Raw genomic sequence first — 24,578 nt, 5'->3', positions numbered from 1 at the left:
ACCTCTATAAGGTTGGTGTTAGCAGGCAAGATTGATAGTAATTTAAAAGCTCCATTTCTCCAACTTCAGTATATATACTCCTTTGAGCCTGAGAGTCAGGGTGGCAGGAGGACTTCAGTAATTAACAGTATGCCAGCAAAACTATATGATAAACATGATGATTCCTTCTAGGCATAACTTTAAATTAAAACAGATCAAAGAAGAATTTGCCACTCTCACTTTGAGTCAGATGCTTTATTCTGGCATGTGTTTACTTTTGCCGCTATTTGGAGTACATTGGCAGTATTTGAAAAACACTGCTCAAGGATAATGTATTAATTCAATTTTATGTAAATAATGCTTTAAAGTATATAACGCAGACTGTATGATCATGTGTAATACACTATATAAAGTATTAATAGTGCTTATTGTATTTAGTTTGATTTTTGATACACACTGTAGAAATATAGTTAAAAGCAGAAACACATTTTGCTTCTGTGTTTTTAAAGAATCATGCTTCCTATTTGCAGATGGAAAGCCAGAAATTTTTAGCAGAAAACAGTGCTTCAGTATATATAAAGAAAGTAGAAGCTAGAATTAATGAAGAAATAGAACGGGTGATGCACTGCCTTGATAAATCAACTGAAGAGCCTATTGTAAAGGTGGTGGAGAGGGAACTTATTTCCAAGCACATGAAAACTATAGTAGAAATGGAGAATTCTGGGCTAGTACATATGTTGAAAAATGGAAAGACAGAAGGTAAGTCTTAGCAGTTGGAAAAATCCTTATAGTTCTACCAAGTTCTCAGTATTTTTAAATTTTTCTGTAAGATAATGTCAGTTTTTAAAAAGTGGATTATATCACTAATTTAGTTGTTACTTTGGTAAGATTTAATGGTAAAGCTTTGCATTTATTACTGAGGATTTTAGATGTTTCTAGTGAAGTGACTTTTTTCTTTCATCTTAAGTCTCCTCACTTTGTGTTTTTCTTTACCCAGAAGATAAATGTAATACTGGTGAGGACAACAAGCTCCTCATCTATTCCTGTACTTTGGTGTTATATACTAGAGGGCTTGGACTCTATTCCCAAATATTGTCCTGTAGTTTTTGTGATTGTTTTAAAATCTGAAGCTCCAATCTTAAAATTTTTGTAGGCTTTTCTATGGGAGTTAGTTGTGATAAAGTTTCCAAAAATGCAAAAATAGGTGTCTTTCCTGTTGGTGTATTTAAATAAATTAGTTCATTGGTTTTGGGGGACTCTGAAGTTATAGACTAAAAAAGGAGAAGGGAGAATTGCATAAAAGTAAAAATAGAAATTTTGAGATAACTGCAGCATTTACCCATTTTGGCTATTTACCTTTATTTTTTTGAAAACAGTATTTTGTGGCAACTGTAGCATTTCCTTGTGTGGGCTATTTACCTTTATTTTCCTGAAAACAGTATTTTGTGACAAGTACCCAAGAAGAAATAAGGAATCAGTTATGTTCTCCTCACTCTTAATTTTTGAAGATTTGCTTTAAAACTCTGACTTTATAAATAAATCACTGACATGATATTGAAAAATAAATCTGGTACTTACTCTTCTTTTCTCCTGCTTCTTAGATGAAATTTTGGCAGTGTTTTAGCCACATACTCCTTATAGATGAAATACATATTGCCTGTTTGGGGTAATGAGCTATAGGTGAAATACATATTGCTATTTGGGGTAATGACCTAGGTAGGGAATGAAAAGAAGGATTTTTATGTGAAAAATTTTAAAGAAAGGAGGATATAAGAAAATGGAAAAGAAACATGATGAGAAGAGAGGTTGTTGCATGCCTCCTTCAATGAAATCTTGGCTTTGTGTTTTGAAATGGTTGTATTTGTAAACGTGTAATAAGTTTCTGAAAAGTTTTATATAACTCTGTAGATTTTATTAAAGCCAAAAAAGTTGCATTTTAAAAAACCCTCTGGTAAACATTTTTCTAAAAGCAACAGAACAAAAATTATTTTATGTATGTTTGTCATGTTTTCTAAAATAAGCTACTCCTGCATGTCTCAGGTCTAAGCAGGGTTAGCAAACTTTCTTGTATAGGAGCAGGCAGTAAATATTTTAGATGTGTGGGCCATACAGTAAACTACTCATCTCTACTGCATATTGAGAAAGTAGGCGTAGACAGTATTACAAAAGAATAAGCTTGACTGTTTCTGTAAAACTTCATTTGATTTATTTTTATATGCTTTACAAAAAGACAATGGGCTGTATTTGTATTTGGTCTATGGACTTCAGTTTGATAACTCCTGATGTAAATGGTCCCTGGCAGATTTGGACTTTATGAAAAGCATTTTCCCTATTTAAACAAAATTAGAATCCAAAAATTTTCTAATGTGCTGTTTAGCCATTGAATTAATTCTTTCTTATCTACCTTGAGAACCTGGGAGGGGGGAGATTAAATGGGTTGAAGATTAGAGGCTATGAAATGTTTGATGGAGAGATTGTTAGTCATGCCTGAATTATAGTATCTCTATAACCTGGAGACTTCAGTTAAAAGCATCAATTATGCCTGATACATGGCAAGTGCTTAAGTACAGGAATGAAGAAATACCACAATAGCTACTTACCATATATAAGCAACTACCTGTGATTCTAAATTAAATTGTAAAAATCTGGTTTCAGTTTTCCTGACTTCCCACTAGAAACCTAATTGTGCAATATCTTAATTTTTGCTAGACCCTGCTCGTGATCATTTTGTCGAGAATAGGTCAGGGTCACGGCTTTACCATTATGAAGCCAAATGTCTCATAAATCAGAAAGTGAAAAATAGTTTTCCCACCATAAGTGGAGGATGAAAAGGATTGACTGATTATCAGATGCAGATAGTGCTGTGAAGTTAAGTTCAAATGGCATCTCATTTTGATATTTAATTTTGAATGCCAAGTGTTTTTATTTTCTCATTTATATCCTCTACTATACCATATATTTATATACAGTGAAAGATAATGAAATGTACTAATTTACATACAGTTAACTATATAGCATATAATTAAGTAAAACTGTGACTGCATAGGAACAAAACAGATAAGTTGGGAACCGTTGTGTTAGAAATATCTGATATGCCAAATTTACTGTAGTATATATCCATACTGTTGAATTTGTAATAACCTATTTTCAACATGAGAAATTTGGTTGTATGCTAAATGAGAAAAACTGTAAGCTTTGTTCAGTGTAGGTTACTTTAGATTTATATTATTGATAAAAACTTATTTTTAAATAAAATTTGTTTTTGCAAGTCACTGAAACAAATTTTAGAAGCCCTTTTTATAAAATTTGCTTGTAAGTATTTTAAAAATACATACAACTTTAGTTTTAGGATCTAAATTTCTCTTGTAAATATAGACTAGCCTAGGTAAATTATTATGGTCTGTTTGCCAAGTATAGCCCACCACCAGTTTGGTGGGGGAAAATTTTTTTCAAAGAATATGTTTCATTACACAGAACATTATATATATTTTATTTAAAAACCAAGGTTTTATTGAAACGTAGTTATGCCCATTTATTGCTTATGGCATCTTTCTTGCACAATGGCAAAATTGAATAGCAACAGAAACCATATGTGGCTCACAATCTAAAATATTTACTATTTGGCACTTGACAGAAAAAATAATCTCAGTGTCTAATCTAGAAACAGCTTGTTTTAACTCCATTTTCAAAACTTCTTGATTATAAAACTTTTTTGGTTTTGTTGTAAAGTTCTAATATGATAGTCTCCCTATAAGTTCTTATTTCAAAAAACATTAGACATTTGGAAAAGCAGTATTTCAACTCTACATTTTAATCCGTGAAAATGATATAAAAAATGGACAGAGTCTAAAGTTTTAATTCTGAGATAACCCAATTTTTAAAATATAGATACTGGCTTTAAGACATCACCTGGGAAATATTAGAAATTGCTCTGAGGAAAATATTAAAGAATTGGAATTTATGCTGTAAATTTCATGTAAACTTTATCATGATATGAAATGAAATAAATTCTAGTATATTTGTTTTCGTGGTTATTGTTTGAACCTTTAAAATAGACATGCTTAAAAATATCCATAAGACTTTAATGGGTTTAAAATTTTTTTATTGACTACAAATTACACCATAATGAAAGTTATCCTTATACAGTTTATAGTAACACTAGGTTCTAGATTAGAATTACTTAGGATAAGTTATACAGAAACTAAAAATTGTAGTTTTCATTTTTGTGGCTTTGTTATACAGTTTGGGCATCTTCTCTTCCATGTAAACTAAAATTGCTGAGACATTTTATTGATGCTTTCAGAGCGTCTCATCTGAATTGGTATCATAAATTTCAATAATAACCATTAACTGGCCTGTTTATTCCTTTTTTCTGTTTTGCTTGGGGGAGTGGTAGTAGTTTTTCATGTCAACAAATGATTGTAATCGAGAAATAAGTTAAAGTATTACAAATCAGCATGAACAGAGATTCACACTTTTTCTTAATCTTAAATGTAGCCGATTTGTGTTTGCTTTCTGATTACAGACCTTGCTTGCATGTACAAGTTATTTAGTCGTGTGCCAAATGGTTTGAAAACAATGTGTGAGTGTATGAGTTCCTATTTGAGAGAGCAGGGTAAAGCCCTTGTTTCTGAGGAAGGCGAAGGAAAGAATCCCGTTGACTATATCCAGGTAGGTAAATACAGAAGATTCTAAGTTTATGATAAACTACTGTTGACAAGTACTAAAAAGGTCACTTATTATGACATGTAGTATGTATTTTTTACTTAATTGTCCCTGTGGTAAATTAGTATATATAATTATCCTAAATATTTTAGAGTTTTGCAAAGTATGTATATATTAGGAAGCCAGACTCAGCTACTTCTTTTCATTTATTCTGCCTGGTAAAGACCTTATTTAAATAGTCTTAAGAATGAAAGTTATTCCTTTCTACTTTTTTATATGCCTAAGTGCTCATATTTTAGTGTATTAAAAAAATGTGTTAAATACGTTTGTTTCAAAATGTTTTGCTTTCAAGCAATAGTAAGAGCAAAAAAATTTGTTCCAAATTTTCCTGTTTTAATATAAATAAAAGGGTTTCATGGTACATTTTTAAAGCTGTTTTTTTCGGGCTTGCCCACTTAATAAAGACAGGATGGGGAGAAACAAGTAAGGAGGTTCTTTGGTTCATCTTAAGTGCAATAATACATAAATGAATGAAAGAATACTTCCTTCATCACTGACATTTTAATACAGGCTTAGATACAGGCTTGAAAATAATATAGAATCTCTAAGTTTAACACTGAGTGCACACATTTATATTACCAGCAAAGTTAAAAGAAACGTACATGTTTGCATGCATATTGTTTCTAGAGATATTATTATAATGTTTCTTCCTTTTTTATTTGGAAGGGCTTATTGGATCTGAAGAGTAGGTTTGATCGCTTCCTGCAGGAATCATTTAATAATGACCGACTCTTTAAACAAACTATTGCGGGTGACTTTGAGTATTTTCTCAACCTCAACTCCAGGTCCCCTGAATACCTCTCATTATTTATTGATGATAAGTTGAAAAAGGGAGTTAAAGGGGTAAGTATAGTGTATTTGAAAATACATTTAAATTTTACTTAGAGATATAAAATTGTATATAAGCTTGGGAAATCAAATACAAAATTAGAGAATTTTTAAATATAAAAATAAGCATGTGCTGTGCTTAAATGTAAAAGGATTGTTTACGGTATCGAAATGGCCAGAGGTACTTTGACATTTCACTTAATCTATAAAAACAAACAACTACACAGCCATAGCATAGGATATTGTTGCTCTCATCTGGTTCTTGGGGTTATGTATCAGATAATACTTGGGTGCCAGGAATTTGAAGGCATAGACTAGAATAACGGAGAATAGTTTGAAAGCATATATTGAAGCTCAGTTTCAAGTTTTTATTGTATACCTGGGATCTTGGAAGCTCACTATTAGCATAGAAAATTAAATTAAGAGTATTTTAATTACACATAAATTGCTCTTTTACTCTACCTTGGAATTTGTGAGACAAAAGGGAAAAGCAACGAATGACCTCACAGGTTTTACAGGCTCCTCTAGCAGAAACAAACAAAAGATTAAGACACAGAATAAAAGACATTTGTTTATTCTTTCATAATTTTTAATAAAAGCTTAATACAACCTGCCACAGTATCACCTTTCCCTATTTAAAAGATAAGGGTGATGGGGCTTGATTACTCTTGAAATCAGCGGTCACCAACTGGTGGTCCACGGACCACTGGGGGTTCAAGAGGTGCGAAAGGTTAGCGACCACTGCTTTAAATTATAGCAAATTATCCTTCTGTTTGCACAATTTAGATTTTGACTGATCTTATGTGAAAATATCTGTCTTTTGGCTATGTAAGTTCCTGCCTACATATTATGCAAAGGCATTGTAAGATACTCATTTTGCATTTATAATTTTATTTCATCTGTTCTTCATCATCCTTTAATCCAGCCATGTATCATTTCAGTAGTAGCCCTCTAGGGCTAACCTTTCGGACCTCACAGACCAGTGGTTGGCGACCGCTTCTCTAGGGAATGGAACTCCATGTCAATGCCTGATTGATGCTATACTAGAATAGGATGTCAGAGTTGTGGTGTGCTCCCTTATGAAGTAGGAGGCACCGTCTCTTAAGGTAGCGGTTCTCAACCTGTGGGTCGCGACCCCTTTGGCAGTCGAACGACCCTTTCACAGCGGTCGCCTAAGACCATCCTGCATATCAGATATTTACATTACGATTCATAACAGTAGCAACATTACAGTTATGAAGTAGCAACAAAAATAATTTTATGGTTGGGTCACAACATGAGGAACTGTATTTAAAGGACCAGAAGGTTGAGAACCACTGTCTTAAGGAGATCCCTCCTTCTGACATAGTGTAACCAAAATTTATGTTTGTTGTCACAGTATTGTTTTTAAACTGTTGAACTGTGGTGCTATTTTTGTACAACTAAAATTTTGAAATTATTAAGTACTCTTTTAATTGATTTTGCAGCTAACAGAGCAAGAAGTAGAAACAATATTGGATAAGGCAATGGTCCTATTTAGGTTTATGCAAGAAAAAGATGTATTTGAACGTTATTATAAACAACACTTGGCAAGGAGACTTCTCACAAATAAAAGTGTTTCTGATGACTCTGAAAAAAATATGATATCTAAGTTAAAGGTAAGATGTATATAAGATGGAATGGAGTGTACCTACCTAATGTTTGTCACATGATTGAACAGCAACATTTGATTGGAAATATTTAACTGATTTAAAATACTATTTTTATAAACCTATATAGCTGTACTTACATTTATTCAAGTTCTCATATATTCGAAGTTTGCTGGAATTTCTCTTAGCATGGTGGTACATTCATGGCAATCTGAGAAGGATTAGTACAAGGGAAACAATAAAGGCAATATTACTATATAGTTCTGTCTAAAGGTACAAAGGTGTGGTCCGTAGACCACCTGTACACATATCACATGAGGTGCTTGTGAACACGAGTTCTGGGCCCCTGCCTTCAGTGAGGTTTTTGGAATATCCTAAAGAGATTTAGAATCTGCATTTTAAACACTAAAATTTGGTACCTGTACTCTTAGAGCAACTATAGGAAAAATTTAGAAATGATGACAGTAACATGGAATTGTTTATTTATATGTATGTTTTCTCATAGAAAAAAACATCATTTATTTGTTGTTTTCTTACACAGACTGAGTGTGGATGTCAATTCACATCAAAACTGGAAGGAATGTTTAGGGATATGAGCATCTCAAATACAACTATGGATGAATTCAGGCAACATCTACAGGCAACTGGGGTAAATTGTTCTATTTCTACTTCTGTATGTTTTATGTAAAATCTTACGTAATGGACATTTTCATCTATATATCAAATAACTGGACTGCTGTCATTTTTTAAAATGTCCATTAGTGTCTGTGAGTGCTTTAAAAAATTATTTTCCCCCATATAACCTCTTTTTCTAACTATTGATGTTAAATTATTTGTTTTTTATTCTTCTAAAACAGTTTATCCTCCTCACGTGAAGGAATGTGCAGAAAATTTAATAAATAGAATGATTCTGCTGTTAAATTCTTCTGGATTGTGAAAAGAATATTGGTCTTATGAAAGCTTTCTAAAGTATATAATTCTCTTCCTTGCACTTTACCCCAGGATTGTGCTGTCTTTGTTACCTCCTATTTAATTGATGTTAAATGGATCCGACATCCTCAGGATTGGTGGGGCTGGGCTGAGTATAAAAACACAGACGCTAGTATGTTCTAAGTGTAGTTTTGTATTGTGACTCCAGAAGGCAGTGAGCTGCAACTTCTATGGCTTTGGAGTCCAGTGGGTTTTGTGAGGATTTAATTGGGTTCGGAATTTTATTTATTTATTTATTTTATCTGTTTTACAACTTTACCTTAAGTTTAGAGAACTCCGAAGTTTTTCTTTAAAAGTTTTCTCTCTCAAGTGACTGTACATATTACTTTGTAATTAAGACATATCACAACCATTTTTTAAAATAGTAGGTCTTTCCTTTAGTATTTAAGTATTAGGTTACCACTTCTATGGTCCCACAATCTCATAACAAACAAAATATGTGATAATAGCTAATTCTGTAGAAAAGGGCAAGTACATATCAAGGCATTCTGACCCACTTAACTGTCCATGCCAAGCATTGTTCTAGGCACTGGATGTACAGCAGAGAATGGAACAGACAAAATTCCCTGCCAGTGTGGAGCTTATATTCTAGTCTGGGAGACAGTTGATAAACAAGATGAGTAAACACATAGCACCTGAGCTGGCAATAGAATATACAAAAGAAATCTGTAATAGGGAAGGGTGGTCAGACAAGGCCTCTTTTAAAAAATTAGATTTTAAGAAAAGACTTGAGGGTAAAGTCTTTGTTGGGTATGTGGGAGAAAAGGTTTACAAAAAAAAAAAAAAGACTTACTGTTTTGGGTGTATTGAACCAAGTTGTGAGCTCAACACCCCAATCCACCCAACCTGCAAAGTACCAGCAGTTCTCAGCCCTCCTCCATTCATCATCTAAGAGTCTCTGCTATTATCCTGTCCTATGCATCATCTAGGACAGTGATGGCAAACCTTTTGAGCTCGGCGTGTCAGCATTTTAAAAAACCCTAACTTAACTCTGGTACCATGTCACATATAGAAATTTTTTGATATTTGCAACCATAGTAAAACAAAGATTTATATTTTTGATATTTGTTTTATATATTTAAATGCCATTTAACAAAGAAAAATCAACCAAAAAAATGAGTTTGCGTGTCACCTCTGACACGCGTGTCATAGGTTCGCCATCACTGATCTAGAATTTCTATCTAGTTTTAGTTTCTTTAAAATGGAGTGATCATTTAGTAGGTATTTGTGAAGAAATCTGAGTGGAATATTTTAAGATATTTTTTATAAGCTTATCTCTTCCTTTTAGAAATCTGTCATTAATCACTCAGGTTAGATAAAAATACAATGATTTAGAATAAGCTGTGAATATCTATCTATATAAAAGCCTAAGCGATCGTCGCAACCAAAACAACCAAACAGACGACCAAGCTGGCAGGGGGGTTAGTGAGGGACGACCAAACGACTGATCAGCAGGCTGCGTGGGGTGACCATGCCAGCGGGGGTGGGGGGGGGCAGTTGGGGGCGATCAGGCTAGCAGACAGAGGCGGTTAGGGGTGATCAAGCTGGCAGAGGGCTGGGGGGCAATTAGGGGCGATCAGGCAGGCAGGCAGGTGAGTCCTTAGGAGCCAGCAGTCCAGGATTGTGAGAGGGATGTCTGACTGCCGGTTTAGGCACAACATCCCCCAAGGGGTCCTGGATTGGAGAGGGTGCAGCCTGGGCTGAGGGGATTTCCCCGCCCCCCGCCACACAAATTTTGTGCACTGGGTCTCTAGTCAATAATAAAGATACTGTTTTACATTTAAGAATCTTTATATGCTTTATTTTTGTTAAATTTGTTTAACAAGAAGAAAATATCCAATGTGACAGAGATAGTAGTCATTCATATTCAAATATTCATAGAGCATCTACTATGTAGAACAGGATTTAGTATCATATGCAAAGTTTGTTAGAATGTGAACTACATGAAAAAACATGTTGATCAATATACTTCAAATGTAAATGCAATAGAAGTATTTTATTTGTGAGTTAATATGGTAAAAATACTAAAATCTGAGATGAGAGCTAGTATCCTAAATTTTTCTTTAAAATGACACAGATATGACACTTAACATTTTATCTAAAAAAGCTGCAGGGCCAAAGTTTGCATGTCTCAATGACACCACTAACCCTTTGTTCACCTGCTAACAACTGTCCTTTGGCCAATGTTTTAAAGTCAACATCTTAAGCAGTATATATAAATCTTCGCCAGGAGAGTTAAAATTTTGAAAAACACGGGTGGGCCTAACCTTTAAGAAGATAATGTTTTATTTGCTCAATATCGGATATGGAACTAACTACTTTGATAACTGACACAGTGTCTATATGGAACAGATAACAAATCCTAGTTAATTGTTGGGGAACATCTTTTTCTCCTTTACACAGGTATCATTAGGTGGTGTTGATCTCACAGTCCGGGTGCTCACAACAGGATATTGGCCCACTCAGTCAGCCACACCAAAGTGCAACATCCCACCAGCACCAAGACATGCTTTTGAGATATTCAGGAGGTAAATGTAGATCAAACTTTGTATTTCTAAGAACAAATAACTATCCAAAGTTGAAATAAATTTGAGCATTTGTAGTGTCCCTGATTGAGGATAAATACACATACAGTAGGTCCTCGGGTTACATCGGAGATCCGTTCCTATGGCGTGACGTAACATGGTTTTTGCTGTAAGTCGGAACTCACCTACATAAGCACCTACGTCACTCACATGGAGCACATACACAGCATTAATGAAGTGAAACAGTAAAAAAAATTTAAAAGAAAGATAATTCCTGACCTTTACTTGTGGTAAATAAATAATAAAAATCATAAAGCACATATGTACATATGTCGAAATGATGTAACTTTTTTTTTATTTTTTATAAATACTATAAATGGGAGATGGCGCTGTAACCACGAAATGACGTACGTCGAGTCTGACATAACCCGAGGGCTGTACTCCATTTTTTACCTGATGTTCAAAAGGAGAATTATCCTTTATGCTTTTAATATGCATTGCATAAACTCTTTTCAAAGGAATCTTTTATTGATGTCCTTCAGCATTAGTGCATGCTATCTTTTTAACTCTGCCTTACATAAGGGTTTTCCTACCTAAATATATAAAAGGCTAATATGGTAAGTGCCCGTCTGGGTAATGACGTCACATAGCAATGCCCGGCTTCCTTTCCTAGCATTTAGCCTCCTTGCAGTTTCTTCAGCCCAGGAACACTAATTCCTTTATAGCCAGGTGGAAACATTTTACACTGTAACCAAATGTCTGTGAAGTGTTTTCCCATGCCTCATTTCATTTGATCCTCACAGAAGTCCTGGAGTAGGTAGGTAGGAGACTCAGTGGAATCCTGTTTTCTTTTCATTAGCCAGAAAACGGAGATTTAGAAAGTTTAGAAACTTTTGACCCGACGGAAAGAAGTAAGAAATGGTGGACCTTGAAAATGACTTCAGGTTTTCTCACTGCGCAGAATATAGTCAAACACTGCTGCAGTTAAATATTTTACCCTTTGTTCTCCCAGCATGATCTACAATAATCTGCTTTGTGTTGATATTTACTGCTGTGTTGCTGACAGTTACCTGAAAGAGAAGTTGGGGTGCTTTACTGGGCTGGAAAAAGTTTAGCTACATCAGAAAGCAGGTCTAATTAAGCAAGTTTATTCTATATCTGTAAAGGCTAAGTGGACTCGAGCATGCGTGATATATGTAAATCTCTTGCTGGTGCTAATCGCATGCATGTGTTTTGATCTGTCATTATCGATCATGAATTTGGTTGACACTTCTATTACAGAGAAAGGGTGAATAACGATACTAAAATATTTCTTCTAATTAATGTCCTTTAAATGTGCACGAATTTGTGCACTGGGCCACTAGTAGTTTATAATTTCAGATATGTAAATTGTATGATTCTCTAAAACCTGGTTTGATTTGCTGAAGGTTTTACTTAGCGAAACACAGTGGTCGGCAGCTCACACTCCAGCATCACATGGGTTCTGCAGATCTCAATGCCACCTTTTATGGACCAGTCAAAAAGGTAAGTATTAAGTAACTTAAAATTAGTCTATAGAACTGATTTGTGATTTTTGTTGACTTGGGTTAATTATTTCTATTTCCTTGTTTCAAATATTAAAAAGGTGGGAACTTTGCTTTATTACCTTTGTTCCCTCAGTTGCTAAATAACTTCATTTGACAATATGAAGATTATACTAGTAGTCTTCCTGGAGTGAATAATAATAATTACACATTTTTTATAAGATTAGACTTGAGACCATATTGCATAAAATAATAAGATGTAAGTTGATTTGAGGGCATACAAAGCTATGACTCCCCTTTCCAAATTCTTGGTCTCCTATAATCCTTATTAATTTTCAGCAATCAAAACTGGAAACATTAACACTTGAGATTTGTGAGATGTACAAAATGTTACTAAAGTGATTATTTTAAAGTGAGCACCATGCTAGTGAATTGCCTTCATTTTTAAAAAGTAATCACTTCTTTATATCTAAAGATTATGAGGTTTAGAGTACTTTTATTGCTTGCTATAACTTTAATCCGGGTCATTTTCCTTAAAAATAGAATAGTAAAAAGCTTCCAGCAAAACATAAAAGATAATACCTAAGTTGTCATCCAGGCAGCAAATGACTGTTTTATTCTATATTGTAATTAGAATTTTAGTAGTTTTATATGTTATTAAAATGGCTATGTGTATTCTAATTTGTATATTTAATTGAAATGGGAAATATTCCTTGTAATTCATTTAGTTGAATAATGTTGGAAGCTTTTGTATACAGGGTGAGGGGACAGTAGGTTTATAGCTGTTCATACGGAAAAATAATACAATAATTAATAAATAATAATACAAGAATAAACTCTGTTTCTCCTACTCACAATTGTATACCTAATTTAAGTGAGAAGGTCAAGGATACTAAAGAACTCAGCTTTTAATTATTGTTTGTTTTGATTTTAAAGGAGAGGATTTTTTCCTAAACAGTTATTTTATCTTTTGAAGTTTTATAAAACAAACTAGTAGGTTTTTAAAACAAAATTTATATGTCAATTATTGAAGACTTAAATTTCTATTTTTTACTTAAATCAGCTGTAAGGATGGCAAAGGATTCCCCCATATCCTAGCTATCACTTGATATCTTGCTATGACCAGACCGCACAAAAGGAAACCTAACCCTATTACTTTTGGTAGTGGTATAAAGGAGTAATGTCATATAAGTCCATTATTATTCTATTGTATACTGTTAAAATAATTTTAGTTGTAAAATTAAATTGTTAACATACACACAAAACGAAAACCCTAAATGAAGATTTGGTATATGTGCACATACACACATACACGTTTTTAAATAACATTTTCTTTTTAATGTAGTTTTGTAAAAGGGGCTTGTCATTACAGGGGTTATTTCTCAAATATACTGTTAAAGTTACCAGGATGTGATAATGTCTTCGTTATGTTTTTTAAAAAATGAAACAGGAAGATGGATCTGAAGTTGGTGTTGGAGGGGCACAAGTCACTGGCTCGAATACACGGAAGCACATACTGCAAGTCTCCACTTTCCAGATGACTATATTAATGCTCTTTAATAATAGAGAAAAATATACGTTTGAGGTATGGGTTGGTTATATAAATTTGAACCAATTGTTTTAGTTCTAATTTTCACGTTACTTGAATCTTTCTTATATGAATAACCTTTAGAGTTATTATTTGATGATGAATATTACTATTTTAGTAACCTTTGTGAACATCATACACTTGTTGGGTCATATTTCATTTGGCTTTTTGAAATAAACTTTATTGAAGTATAAGTTCTATGTAATAAACAAACCTCATGTATGTGCACAATTTGATGAGTTTTAACAGGTGTACATACCTATGTAACTGCCATCACAATCTGTAGAATACTATCCCCAAAATGTTTATATTCCTTTGCAGTCAATTCCCTCCCACTGTCCCCATACCCAGGCGGCCAGTGATCTGCTTTCTATCACCATAGACTAGTTTTGCCTCTCTAGCATTTCCCATAAATTGAATCATACAATACGAATTGCTTTTGTGGCGCTTCTTTTACATAGCACAGTGTTTTTTAGAATAATCCATATTGTTACATGTGTAGTTTTAGTAGTTTATTCCTTCTTAAGAAACTGCCAAACTATGTCCCAAATTGATTGTACCGTTTTACATTCCTGCCATCAGTGGAGAGTTCCAGTTGCCCTACATACTCTCCCAAATGTAGTATTATCAGTCTTTTTAATATTCGCCATTTTAACTGATGTATATTTGATTGTGGATTTAACTTGCCTTTCCTTGATGTTGAGCATCTTTTGTGTGTTCATATGTCACTATGTGTCCTGTTGGTGAGGTGTTCATATATTTATTGAGATTTTTAAAGCTCTTTATAAATTCTGTATACCAATCCTTTGTCAGATCTATGTCCTATGAATATTTTCTGAGTCTTTCACTTGCCTTTTCAGTTTCCTAGTGGTATGGTTATTTTTGTGTGTGTTTTTTTTTTAATATTGTTGCACTATTACAGATGTCCCCCCCTTCACCCCCCCCTTTGCCCCACTCTATCCAGAGTCCCCCCACACACACACACACCCCAGGCCTTCACTATATTATTTTCTGTGTCCGTGGACTATGCAATATGCAGTGAATCAAAGCGGTATAGCCTAGTGTGCAGACTTGTTGCATGATACATCCCTCTAGTTGTGTAGGGTAGGGACTAAATCATATCCATGTACAATTCTCTTACTTTACCACTGACATAAGATTATAATGAATTTAAAAATTATACAGTTGAGCCCTGGCCAAGCACCGAGAGGACACAGGTTCAATTCCAGTTCAGAGCACTTGCTCGGGATGCAGGCTCGATCCCTAGTAGGGGGTATGCAGGAGGCAGCTGATACTTGTTTCTCTCATCGATATTTCTTCCTCTCTTGTCCTCTCTCTTTTCGCTCTAAAAAAGTAAAACATATTTTTAAAAATTATACAGTTGACCCTTAAACAAGGTAGAGCAGTGATGGCGAACCTTTTGAGCTCGGCGTGTCAGCATTTTGAAACACCCTAACTTAACTCTGGTGCCATATCACATATAGAAATTTTTTGATATTTGCAACCATAGTAAAACAACGATTTATATTTTTGATATTTATTTTATATATTTAAATGCCATTTAACAAAGAAAAATCAACCAAAGAAATGAGTTCGTGTGTCACCTCTGACACGCGTGTCATAGGTTCGCCATCACTGACGTAGAGCTTAGGAGTCCGACACCTGTCCACCCCCAGTTGAAAATCTGCCCCTAATTTGACTCTATAGTAGTTGGTCCTTCACATTCCCAGATTCAACAAATGTAAAACTGTTGTTGAAAATGCAAAACTACTGTTTTCCATCCCAGGTTGTTTGAATCCGTTGATGTGAAAACAGCGGATGGGAAGAGTCGGCTGTATTTATTGACAAACATACACAGTGTGCCCATGGCAGTTAAAACCCATGCATTCATGGCAACTATACATTTTTTTCCTGAACTGCTTTTATTATATTTTATTTATCTCATAACATGTAGCAACATTTATTACCTGCACTTCATAACGGTTTATTGTTTTCATATTTAGTATTAATTACCAGGTACGTAATGTTTTTAATTTGGTCATACAGACAGTAGATATGGTCAACTTGGAATATAAATTTTGATTGTCTGATAGAAGGCCTTAGTTCAAGCTTACTTCGCTTCTCTCTACAAAAGAAGTTACTAAGCAAAGGAATCATGTTAATAAACTTCAAAGGAAGATTATAGAGTATTTCTAAAAGTAGCAATTATATGTTGGTTAACACTTTATTTTTACCTAAGTATTAAAGCAGGTTCCTAATATTCTCTGCTGGATGATATTTTTAGATTGGGCCTTATATCTCCTAAAATAAAAAAGTACATGTATTTTTTTATTTTGTAAATTGAATCATGGTTTTCTCTGTTTTTTGTTGTTTTTTCCAAATTAGTGAGATTTTGGCCAAGTATCATAATGGGGAATTCTTGGTTGTAAAATATTACTTTAGTGATATTACCTCTCTAACCACTGCTTGATCAATTTTACTTACTAGTTAATCTGCCTTAACCTGTCAAAAAGTCTGTTTATAATTATATCAATCTGATAAAATTTCAGGAAATTCAACAAGAAACGGATATCCCTGAAAGGGAACTTGTTAGAGCCCTGCAGTCTCTCGCCTGTGGTAAACCAACACAACGAGTTCTCACAAAAGAACCCAAGTCAAAGGAAATAGAAAATGGTCACATATTCACAGTTAATGATCAGTTCACATCCAAACTACACAGAGTCAAGATTCAAACAGGTATTATATTGTTCCTCTTAAAACATTGTATTTTTTTTTTCTCTAAAAATTCTTAATCTGTATGATTTTTAGCTTTTAAAAAAGCAAGTCTTCTCTGGTGCTGCATGACACATAGTCTTAATTAAAGCCGCTTTTATCACTCTGTGTTTCTGTCACAATGCAGTTGAATCCAAGTACAGTAAACGTTTTTAAAAGTAATTCATAGTGGTGAATTTGATACTTGCATAGGTTTTTGATGCAGGAATTACAGGGTTTTTTTTATTTATTTATTTTTAAATTTAAGTTCTTTAATGTATTACATAAGTCTCCTTTTCCCCTCATTGACCTCTCCCCAGCCAACCCCAACCCCCAGCACATGCCCTCACACCCCCAGTCTGTGTTCATTGGTTATGCTCATATGCATGCATACAAGTCCTTTGGTTGATCTCATACCCCCAACCCCCTGCCTTTCCTCATAGGTTGGACAGTCTATTCAATGTCTCTATGACACTGGTTCTCTCCCTGTTCATCCGTTTATGTTGTTCATTATATTCCACAAAAAGTGATATCATGTGATATTTATCTGTCTCTGACTGGCTTATTTTGCTCAGCACAGTGGTTCTTAACCTTCTGGCCCTTTAAATACAGTTCCTCATGTTGTGACCCAACCATAAAATTATTTTCGTTGCTACTTAATAACTGTAATGTTGCTACTGTTGTGAATCATAATGTAAATATCTGATATGCAGGATGGTCTTAGGCGACCTCTGTGAAAGGGTCCTTCGACTGCCAAGGGGGTTGCGACCCACAGGTTGAGAACCGCTGGCTTAGCATAATGCTCTCCAGTTCTATCCATGCTTTTGCAAATGGTAAGAATTCCTATTTTACAGCAGCATAGTATTCCATTGTGTAGATGTACCACAGTTTTCTAATCCACTCATCTGCTAATGAGCACTTAGGCTGTTTCCAAATCTTAGCTGTTGTAAATTGTGCTGCTATGAACATAGGGGTGCATATATCCTTTCTGATTGGTGTTTCAATCTTCTTGGGATATATTCCTAGAAGTGGGATTACTGGGTCAAATGGAAGTTCCATTTTTAATTTTGGGGGGAAACGCCATACTGTTTTCCATAGTGGCTGTACCAGTCTGCATTCCCACCAGCAGTGCAAGAGGGTTCCCTTTTTCTCCACATCTTCTCCAGCACTTGTCATTTGTTGATTTGTTGATGATAGTCATTCTGACAGGTGTGAAATGGTACCTCATTGTTTTGATTTGCATCTCTCAGATGATTAGTGACTTTGAGCATGTTTTCATATGTCTCTTGGTCTTCTACATGTCCTCTTTCGAAAGGTGTCTATTTAAGTCCTTTGCCCATTTTTTGATTGGATTGTTTATCTTCCTTTTGTTAAGTTGTAGGAGTTCCCTATAAATTATGGAGATTAAACCCTTATTGGAGATAACATTGGCAAATATGTTCTCCCATGCAGTGGTCTTTCTTGTTGTTTTGTTGATGGTTTCTTTGGCTGTGCAGAAGCTTTTTATTTTGACTTAGTCCCATTTGTTTATTTCTCCTTAGTTTCCATTGCCCCAGGAGCTATATTGGTAAAGATATTGCTACGACAAATGTCTGCTATTTTGCTGCCGATGGTTTCTTCTAAAATTTTTATGGTTTCCCATCTTACGTTTAAGTCATTTATCCATTTTGAGTTTATTTTGTGTATGGTGTAAGTTGGTGGCGTAGTTTCTTTATTTTTTTTTTTTTTTTTTATGTATGTGTCCAATTTGCCCAACACCATTTTTTGAAGAGACTGTCTTATCTCCATTGTATGCTGTTGCCTCCTTTGTCAAATATTAATTGAGCATAATGGCTTGGGTCGATCTCTGGGTTCTCTATTATGTTCCATTGGTCTATATGTCTGTTCTTGTGCTAGTACCAGGCAGTTTTGAGAATAGTGGTTTTGTAATATAGCTTGGTACCTGGTATAGTGGTCCCTCCAACTTTGTTCTTCTTTCTCAAGATTGCTGCAGTTATTTGGGGTCTTTTTTTGTTCCAGATAAATTTTTGGAGAGTTTGTTCTAGATCTTTGAAGTATTCCGTTGGTATTTTAACAGGGATTGCATTGAATCTATAGATTGCTTTGGGTAGGATGGACATTTTAATGATATTGATTCTACCAATCCATGAACATGGAATATTCTTCCATTTGTTTATCGTTCTCTATCTCTTTTTCAGCATTCTGTAATTTTATGAGTACAGGTTCTTTACCTCCTTGGTTAAATTTATTCCTACATACCTTAATTTTTGTTTTGCAGTGCTAAATGGGATTGTTTTTTTAATTTCTCTTTCTGTGAGTTCATTATTGGTGTATAAAAAAGCCATAGATTTCTGGGTGTTAATTTTGTATTCTGCTACATTGCTGGAATTCATTTATTTATTAAATCTAGTGTTTTATGATGGAGTCTTTAGGGTTTTCTAAGTACAATATCATGTCATCTGCGAATAATGACAATTTTACTACTTCTTTTCCAATTTGAATGCCTTTTATTTCTTCTTCTTGTCTGATCACTATGGCTAGCACTTCCAGTACTATGTAAAACACGAGTGGTGAAAGTGGGCATCCCTGTCTCATTCTTGTTCTTAGGGAAAATGGTTTTAGCTTTTGCCCATTGAGGATGATGTTTGCTGTAGGTTTGTCATATAAGGCTTTTATTATGTGGAGGTTTGATCCCTCTCTTCCCACTTCGCTGAGCGTTTTTATCAGGAAAGGGTGTTGGATTTTGTCAAATGCCTTTTCTGCATCAATTGGTATGATTATGTGACTTTTGTCTTTCAATTTGTTTATGTGATACATCACATTTATTGATTTGCGGATATTGTACCAGCCTTGCATACCTGGGATATATCCCACTTGGTCATGGTGTATGATCTTTCTAATGTAATGCTGGATCCAATTTGCTAGGCTTAACAATGATTGGGTTACCAAAGAGCTCAAAGAAGAAATTAAAAACATCCTGGAAACAAATGACAACACAACAGTCCAAAACCTATGGGACACAGTGAAAGCAGTCCTAAGAGTTACAGGCCTACCTCAGAAAACAAGAAAAAAAAGTGGTAATAAATGATCTAACTCTGCAGCTTAAAGAATTAGAAAGAGAGCAACAAGAAAAGCCCAGAGTGAACAGAAGGAAAGAGATAATAAAGATCAGAGCAGAAATAAATGACAGAGACCAAAAAAACAATACCAAAGATCACCGAAACCAAGAGCTGGTTCTTTGAAATGATAAACAAGATTGATGAACCTCTAGCCAGGCTCACCAAGAAGCAAAAAGAGAGTACCCAAATAAACAAAATCAGAAATGAGAGAGGCAAAATGACAACAGACCCTACAGAAATACAAAGGATTGCAAAAAAGTACTATGAACAACTCTGTTCCAACAAACTTGACAACCTAGAGGAAATGGACATGTTCCTAGAAAAATACGACCTTCCAAAACTCAATCAAGAAGAATCAAAAAATCTTCAACAGGCCGATAACTAAGGAGGAAATTGAAGCAGTCATCAAAAAACTTCCAGCAAACAAAAGCCTGGGACCAGATGGCTTCACAGGGGAGTTGAGCCAAACATTCAGAGAACTAAAACCTGTGCTCAGGCTATTCCAAAAAATTCAAAAGGAAGGCACACTTCCTAGTTCTTTCTATGAAGCCAGCTTTACCCTAATCCCAAAACCAGATAAAGACACTACAAAGAAAGAGAATTATAGGCCAATATCCCTGAGGAATTACAATTTTTATGAACATATTACTACTTATAAAGTTATTCTTTTTAAGTGGGTAAATAATTCAGTGGATGTCTGTTTTTAAAACTGACAGATTTCTCAAAATTGAGTTACCTATCTAAAATTTGATCTTTAGATGAAGCTGTTTATATTTTGATGAATATTTTTAAGTTTGAAACCCTTAAAATTCATATTCTCATTCTAACTTAAAAACATAGAAGTGGCTGTTGTGAGCACTTTTTAGTACAGCTTTATTTTTAAGAACATTCTATTTCTTGTATATTTAACATAATGTAAAATGTGTGTTTTCAATGCATTTAAAGGAAAAAAAGGCACTCCACCTTTGTTGATATTTAAACTCTAATGTAGTTTCCTACTTTGTCTTAAAACTAGTATCAGGAAGTGTTCCAGTATTAATTAATTTATTACAACAAATATATCTTGTGGTAAAACTATTTTTAAAATAAGAGAAAATTTTTAAATAGTTCTTTTACTTTAAAAAATTGTGTTTACATTATATGTTAATAAAATATAGTCTTTTTAAAATTACTTTAATGCTAAATATACATTGATTTCCAGAATATGTTGATTCAAGAACTTTATATACACACTTTTGTTTTCCTTTTTGACCCTGATAGGATCCCTATGCTTGGTGAAGCAGGGTGGTGGGTCTTTGTCAGAGTCTTGACTACTTTGTCCCATAGTTGTAAACCATATCATTGTATCTTCTTCACCAAAATTGATCCCCTATCTTTGGGACACAATTGTAGATTAAAAATAAAACAACTCTGCCAGTGAGTCCTGTAATAAAATGTCTTTTTTCTTCAAAGTGCAAAACATGTGAATTTATAATTTTGGACAGATATGGATTTCAGGTTTCAGGACTTATTTGTATCCTAGATTTGGAAGAAAATGTATGGTGATATATAGTAGATCTGAATTACTTAGCCTCACACTGCTTTACCCTAAATAATAACTGTCTTTGCAATCACAGGTTTTATCATGCCCAGCAATTACGTTGTCAGATAGCATTGTTATTTTAAAAAGTCTTCTCTTCATGGATTTTTAATTTTTGGTGGTGTTTGTTTGTGTAGTGTTTTAGATCTGATTAAAATGGGAATGTAGTTATTTATATACTAGAGGCCTGGTGCACGAATTCGTGCATTGGTGGGGTCTCTCTGCCTGACTGGTAGTTGGGCCAGTCAGGGCCAGCCAGCCGCAGGAGGGACCGTGGGAGGTTGGCTGTGGGAGTGCACTGACCACCAGGGGGCAGCTCCTACATTGAGTGTCTGCCCCCTGATGGTCAGTGCATCGTCATAGTAATTGGTTGCTTAGGCTTTTTTACACACACACACACACACACACACAGACATATATACATACATGATGAAAAATTTGACTAGGTGATTTCTTAAAGTTCTTACTGGTATTTTGTGTATGTTAAAATTTTCTCTCTGTGCCGGGAGCCGGTCCATCCTTGCTGTTTCAAAGGACCTGGCATATATGGCATACTGTTCTTAATATGTTTGCTCACCTTCTTGGCACTATGTGTTTTAACCAAGGTCTCCTCTCTGAGAAAGGTTGTTTCCCCAGGTAGGGATTTTCCCCTGAAGTTAGGGAGGGAATAAAACCCCTCAACTAAGTGTCAGGCGGGTAATTAATCACTTTAACTACGAACAATCATGCTTAAGCTACATAATCTTTACTCCCTCGAATGGAGATAAGAAATGCCCTAACCTTTGTAATAGAGATTGATAGGATTGAATCAACTGGTATAAATACAGATGTAACAAGACAGCAAGACACAGAACTTAGAACACAGAAACGAGAGACAGAACCTAGGCACAGAACCTACACAGAACGTTCTCTAGAGACAGAAGAACTTCGCTGGAGAGAACATGGCAAAAGATCCTGGACAGAAACTGGCCTCAGAACCTAGAGACAGAAGCTAGTGAGAGAACATGGCAAAAGATCCTGGACTGAACCTGACTACAGAAATTGGCAAGAGAACCTGGTGACTGAACCTGGCTGGAGAACCTGGACAGAACCTGGCTGGAGAACCTAGCGAGGGAACTTGGCTACAGAACCTGGCTGGAGAACCTAGCAAGAGAACATGGACACAGAACCTGGCTGGAGATCCTAACCAGGGTACTTCATGGAGATCCAAGCAGAACCTCTCTGGAGATCCAGACCAGAACTTGGCTGGAGATCCTGGCTAGGCTGCTGATCAACTGAACGCTGTCTCCGTGTCATTCCTTCTTCGCCGACTCCGTCTACGCCTTTGGGAACCCCTGGACCTGCTGGGGTTGGACCCCGGCATCTCTGGTTATAAATACTGTGACCATAGGTTTTCTTAAGTTGTCAAATACCCATTTGCCCTTTGGAGAAAGTACTTAGGATAAAATAAAATACTTGGACACTGTAACCATACCTATTTATGCTACTCTTTACTGTGATAGGTAATAGAAGTTCAAGCAAAGGAGTTAAAAGTATTACCTAATGCAACCTTTGAAAAGAACTAGGTTCTTTGTAATTTACAGCAGTTTCTGTAGTTAAGAGTCTTTCCATAACCACTGCTCAACCTTCTTCCTCTGTTCCCCTTCCATACATCTGCATACACAGGTACCCACTTACATAAGCAAACACCTCTGTTGTGCTCTTAAGTAAAGAGTACTGTGCTAGGCCCTAGGAGTGAGTGCCTGCCCTCATGTTTTCTAAAAATCATAATTCAGCCATAACCAGTTGGGCTCAGTGGATAGAGCGTCGGCCTGTGGACTGAAAGGTCCCAGGTTTGATTCCGGTCAAGGGCGTATACCTTGGTTGCAGGCACATCCCCAGTGGAGGGTGTGCAGGAGGCAGCTGGTTGATGTTTCTCTCTCATCGATGTTTCTGACTCTCTATCCCTCTCCCTTCCTCTCTGTAAAAAATCAATAAAATATATTTTTAAAAAAAAGAAGAAGAAGAAGATGGCCACGTCAACATCGTCTTTAAAAAAAAAATCATAATTCAGTGTGTTTCATCACAACCTTCACATGTATTTTGGAGTACACCTATTAAGGTGACCAAATCCAGATGAACCAAATGGATTGTTTAAAATAATATTTCTTTTTCCCGCCAACTTGTTATTTTATATACTCCCAAATCTACAGAGAAGATGAAAAGCACAATCATGGACATGGGTATGGCCATCACATATATTTCCAAATCATTAAAAATTTGCCACATTTGCTCAGGCGCTCTTCCCTTCTCCCTCCATATAGGTATGTTTTTGCTAGTTTTTAAATGAATTTGCAAACATATCACTTCCCTCCAAATACTTCAGCATACATATACGTCCTTAAAATAAGATAGTTCCCCCATAATTGTAATCCTATATCACACCCAAGAAAATTATATGTCTCAATTGAATTTAATTGTATTGAAAGCAGTCCCTATGTTTTTTTAAGTGACATGGACTTTTTTGAGGAAAAGCATTAATCTAATTTAATTCTTTTTCATTAAGACTGATGATCTTTAACTTGGAAAGACACTGAAAGCAGAATTCTCAGCCAAGGGATTCTGGTTAGAAACAGGTAGAAACTTAGAAATATATGTGATGGCCATACCAGAATGATCTGAATTGTGTGTCTGCTGTCTCATGCTAGTGCCCCTGCCTAAGTCAGCAGTATCCCTTATGGTTCTTTGTAATTTTCCAATTTCTACCACCACAAACTTCACATCTATATCCTATTGAACACCAATAATTCAAAATTTAGTTATTTTTCTTTCTCTGAACTGGCCCCCTGTTTAAAAAGTTTGAGGACCCCTGCTGTAGAGAATAACAGAGTAAGATTTCTCCTGAAGATTGGAATATAGTATGCTTAGTGACAGTGAGATTGTGAAAGAAAAAATTTAATAGGATACATGACAAATTGTTAGATAATTGGTGAGAAGTGTAAATAATTGTTAAAGAGTTTCTTTAGTTGGCATTCTTTCCTCCTCTTTAAGCATTAGAGATTACAGCCATAGGTTGAGTTGCTAAGCCATCAGGTATTCTCTTATCTGAGATACTTTTAGTGAGGGTTAGCTTGGAGTTGAAGTGGTACTAGTTGACCTGTGGAAGTTGCAAACAATGAAAATGACTGATAAGTTAACTGCTAAAGATAACCACCTATCATTTTTCCTTCAGGAAAGGAATCATATTCTATAAAAATAAAGTTGGTTTTCTTATCTCTATAAAAATAAATTCCTAATATTTAAAGCAAATAATTTAGGATTGTAGGATTTTTATATCACTACTTGTTATTTAAGTATTTATTAA

General features: G+C 35.0%; 1 protein-coding gene across 1 annotated transcript in view; it reads left to right on the top strand.

The window, feature by feature from the left end:
• CUL3 (cullin 3) overlaps nt 1–24,578 on the top strand; it is a 102,418-nt gene that overhangs the window by 72,912 nt on the left and 4,928 nt on the right. The window contains exons 6-14 of the mRNA XM_081095501.1: nt 510–738; nt 4,505–4,650; nt 5,371–5,547; nt 6,999–7,169; nt 7,702–7,809; nt 10,554–10,678; nt 12,103–12,199; nt 13,649–13,783; nt 16,336–16,522. Of these exons, the coding sequence (XP_080951627.1) occupies nt 510–738; nt 4,505–4,650; nt 5,371–5,547; nt 6,999–7,169; nt 7,702–7,809; nt 10,554–10,678; nt 12,103–12,199; nt 13,649–13,783; nt 16,336–16,522 (1,375 nt within the window). The remainder of the gene's footprint in view (nt 1–509; nt 739–4,504; nt 4,651–5,370; nt 5,548–6,998; nt 7,170–7,701; nt 7,810–10,553; nt 10,679–12,102; nt 12,200–13,648; nt 13,784–16,335; nt 16,523–24,578) is intronic.

This window comes from Myotis nattereri (assembly GCF_964212035.1).
Source record: "Myotis nattereri genome assembly, chromosome: 7".
Lineage (NCBI taxonomy): Eukaryota > Metazoa > Chordata > Mammalia > Chiroptera > Vespertilionidae > Myotis > Myotis nattereri.
The sequence above is the reverse complement of the archived record's forward strand: the minus strand, read 5'-3'. Positions and strand labels throughout refer to the sequence as shown.